The sequence below is a fragment of the Borostomias antarcticus genome (assembly GCF_949987555.1).
Source record: "Borostomias antarcticus genome assembly, contig: scaffold_199, whole genome shotgun sequence".
In the NCBI taxonomy this organism is placed as follows: Eukaryota; Metazoa; Chordata; class Actinopteri; order Stomiiformes; family Stomiidae; genus Borostomias; species Borostomias antarcticus.
This window is the reverse complement of record NW_028175598.1, coordinates 9,184-13,024: the sequence shown is the minus strand read 5'-3', so window position 1 is coordinate 13,024 and position 3,841 is coordinate 9,184. Positions and strand designations below refer to the sequence as shown.

The window sequence follows — 3,841 nt, the reverse complement described above, 5'->3', positions numbered from 1 at the left end:
CTGACATGCAATCAGATATTGGGGCAACAGAGGCGGAGCGGTTGGGGGCGGGGCAGAGGGGTTGACGCAGGCACGTGCGGTGACCCATTATGGAGCGACAGGAAATAAGAAATCTCAACAGCTGGGACTCCCGTTAGATCGCCTATAAATGTAGCATCAGTCATTGAAGAGGAAGCTGGTTCTGTATCTTCTGTAGTCGAGAGGGACAACATGGCAGGTGAGTGTCTGTTAGGATCAATACTGAGTTTTCTTCTATATTCTGGTGGCTTTATTCTGACTAAAGAAGGGATTCACACTCTGTTTTGCAATTTTGTTTCATTGATTAGGGACGAGAGAAAGTTAGGAGAGGTCTGAAAGTGCTAAGGAGTTAGGATTCAAGGGGCCAAGGAGTTAGGATTCAAGGGCCCAGGGAGTTAGGATTCAAGGGGCCAGGGAGTTAGGATTCAAAGTGCCAAGGAGTTAGGATTCAAGGGGCCAGGGAGTTAGGATTCAAAGTGCCAGGGAGTTAGGATTCAAGGGGCCAGGGAGTTAGGATTCAAGGGGCTAGGGAGTTAGGATTCAAGGGGCCAGGGAGTTAGGATTCAAAGTGCCAAGGAGTTAGGATTCAAAGGGCCAGGGAGTTAGGATTCAAGGGGCTAGGGAGTTAGAATTCAAGGGGCCAAGGAGTTAGGATTCAAGGGGCCAGGGAGTTAGGATTCAAGGGGCCAAGGAGTTAGGATTCAAAGGGACAGGGAGTTAGGATTCAAGGAGCCAGGGAGTTAGGATTCAAATCAATGACATGGAGGTAGAGGTGTAACGTTATGAACATTTCACATCACGATTGTAGCGACCAAAATTATCACGGTTATCAGTATTATCGTGGTATCGTTAAAATGTGCTGAAAATTATTATTTTTTATTTACTACTGATACACACACTTGTGTACTACACAATTATTTCACCAAGTTTTATATTGAAAACCACAAATAAAATAAAATGAGCAGCACTATGCACTTTTTGCTTGCATAGACATTAAACTAATGCGTTTTGGAGACTGTTGCTAACTTTGGTTGATGCTGGAAGGTTCTGTGTCTTAAGTGTGGAAATCAAACAAGTTTTAGTGATAATTTTATTGCGATGAATTTAATAAGATTATATTGTGGTTTATCATTATGTGGCAGTTATTGTGGCACTATATAAACCAGGGCTTCAGTATTCAGAGACTTGAACAAACTTATGCACAAAGTAAATTGATGGATGGATGGATTGTTGAAGGTTTGGATGGGTGGATGGATGAATATGTCAGTGTGTATTATTCAAGATGATAAGACGTTGAATTGAGCCAGACTGAGTGTAAAACGTTTGTCGTCCCCTGCTAGGAATCTCCATCAGCTTTAACTATGAGAACTACGAAACACTCAACGACAGTCTTCTCAACGACTCAACCCCCTACATCCCTGACCCCACAACCCTAGTCTGCGCGCCCCGTGGCCCGAACACCTCTGCCGCCATCATCCTGACAATCATTCACATCACCATCTTCATCCTGGCCATCCCCGGGAACCTTCTGGTCGGGCTTGTGATTGCGTCCAGCCGACAGCGTCTGACGCCTTCTGACGTCTACCTGTTCCACCTGACCGTGGCGGACGGTCTGCTGGCGCTCACGCTGCCGTTCTGGGCGGGTGAAGTCAACTACGGCTGGGTGTTTGGGGACTTCCTGTGTAAGCTGGTCAACCTGGTGCTGGAGGCCAACTTCTACACCAGCATCCTGTTCCTGGTGTGCATCAGCGTCGACCGCTATCTCGTCATCGTCCGCGCCGCCGAGACCCGCGCCGACCGCCACCGGGCGTGCAGCTGGGTCGTGTGCGCCTCTATCTGGGTGCTAGGGGGCGCCCTCGCTCTCCCCGCGCTCTTTAACGACGCCTTCGTGCCCAAAAATTCAGATTCAAAGTTGACCGTCTGCTACGAGCAATATGATATCGGCATTGCTGCCCACTGGCGTCTCGCCACGCGCGCCCTGCGTCACGTCCTGGGTTTCCTGGTCCCACTGGTCATCATGGTGACGTGCTACGGCGTAACAGTCGCCAGGCTACTGCGCACGCGCGGCTTCCGGAAGCACCGGGCCATGCGGGTGATTGTCGCCGTGGTGATCGCCTTCCTGCTCTGCTGGACGCCCAACCACCTGGCGGTGATGGCCGACACGGTTATACGAGCCAAGTTAGTGGCCTACAGCTGCTCGGTGAGGAGGTCGGTGGACCTGGCGCTCCTGACCACCCACTGCCTAGCCTTGACCCACAGCTGCATCAACCCCGTCCTCTACGCCTTCGTGGGGGAGAAGTTCAGGAGGAACCTGGCTACCCTGCTACAGAGGAGACGAAGGCTGGATAAGATGGCCTCCACCACGGCCAGATTCAGCAGGTCCACCTCAACGACCTCGGAGGGAAACGGCCAGCTCATGTGACTTGATTGGGACTGTTTTCTTCGCTGCACTTTTGTTGGTCTGCTGCAAAGCGGAAGCTATTGTGGACAATCGTTTGCTCTATTGGTGCGTTCAAGACAACAAGTTGGGAATGCCGACCCGCGACGTCATTGCATTCATGATGATTTTAACTCGGGAGAAAAAAAGTAAGTAACGTAACTAGCTAGCTCTGAGCTAGCTAGCTAGTTAACGTTAGCTATCAAAACAGCTGGCTAGCTAATCTCGCCGGTAAAATAGCTGTTAAAGTCCACACATTGCTATCAGAGAAACATATATAGAATATAAACATATATTGCACAATTACAAATCAAATTACATGTTAAAACGTCAACAAACACTTCATAATAATTAAATTCTTATAGTCAACGTTATATGCCGCCATGTTGTGACGTCAGCTCGGGGCTCAAAATTATACCCGAGTTCCCGACTCGTAATCCCGAGTTGGAGGTCGGGAATTTCAAGTCCCGAGTTGTCTTGAACGCACCATAGATAACCTCACAGCCCCATCGCCCTGACTCTATGTAAAATATGCAATAGCCTATAGGCTACCTTAAAGTTAAAGTAAGTCCCTATGATTTCAACTAGTGAAATGAAGAATATGTTCTGACTGATTTCATAAATAGGTTAGCTCTACTCTCCTATCTTGACTGAAAACTGCTTTTGTAAATATTCTGTGTTGTAAAGAGGTTTTGTAATAACTGACGTCCGTGTGCAATTCCATGATCATGTCCCAGGATGTGTCTCTCACCACATCATGGGGAAACTCACTTTGTTTGTTTGTGCAACTGGTCAGGGGTTAGGGTCTCACGTAGACATGCACTGTCTCAGCAGCTGTGGAACTGAGAAGGATCCTATAGGCACAACAGATCCAATACTGCCATCTAGTGGGTGGAAGTAATAGCTGCATACACAAGTACACACACAGATGCGACCTGGTCCAATACACTGGAGCAAATGATGGACTGTTCGAAGACGCTTCGATCATAGGGATTTTCATCAGAAATAAGTACAGGACAGACAGACACTCATTATGAAGGATAACACTAGCCAATCAGATGCAGGCTGCACAGTTACGTCAGGTGTCTGTACGTCACTTCTCTCAACAATAAATAGAGTGTGCAACGGTCTTGCTCATGTACAACATCAATAAGCTCTTGACAAGCTTTTCTTTTCAACCCTGGTCCAATACAATCTTTCCTCCACCTTTCCATAAGGAAATTACAATCTCATGAGGAGGAATGCAGCATGCACTAGCTCACACAAACGCAATGATTCATCCACACACACACACACACACACACACCTACACCCGCGTGTGCACATGCATGTACGCACGCACACACACACACACACACGTGCACACACCCAAACACACACACGCGC

At 48.0% G+C, this 3,841-nt stretch overlaps 1 protein-coding gene across 1 annotated transcript; it reads left to right on the top strand.

The window, feature by feature from the left end:
• Positions 1-210: 210 nt before the first annotated feature.
• Positions 211-2,440, top strand: LOC311329444 (C-X-C chemokine receptor type 2-like; the record flags this gene model as incomplete). Its single annotated transcript, XM_084463291.1, has 2 exons — positions 211-217; positions 1,359-2,440. The coding sequence occupies 2 exons, from the start codon at positions 211-213 to the stop codon at positions 2,438-2,440; spliced, it is 1,089 nt and encodes a 362-aa protein (XP_084319417.1).
• Between the last annotated feature and the right edge of the window lie 1,401 nt (positions 2,441-3,841).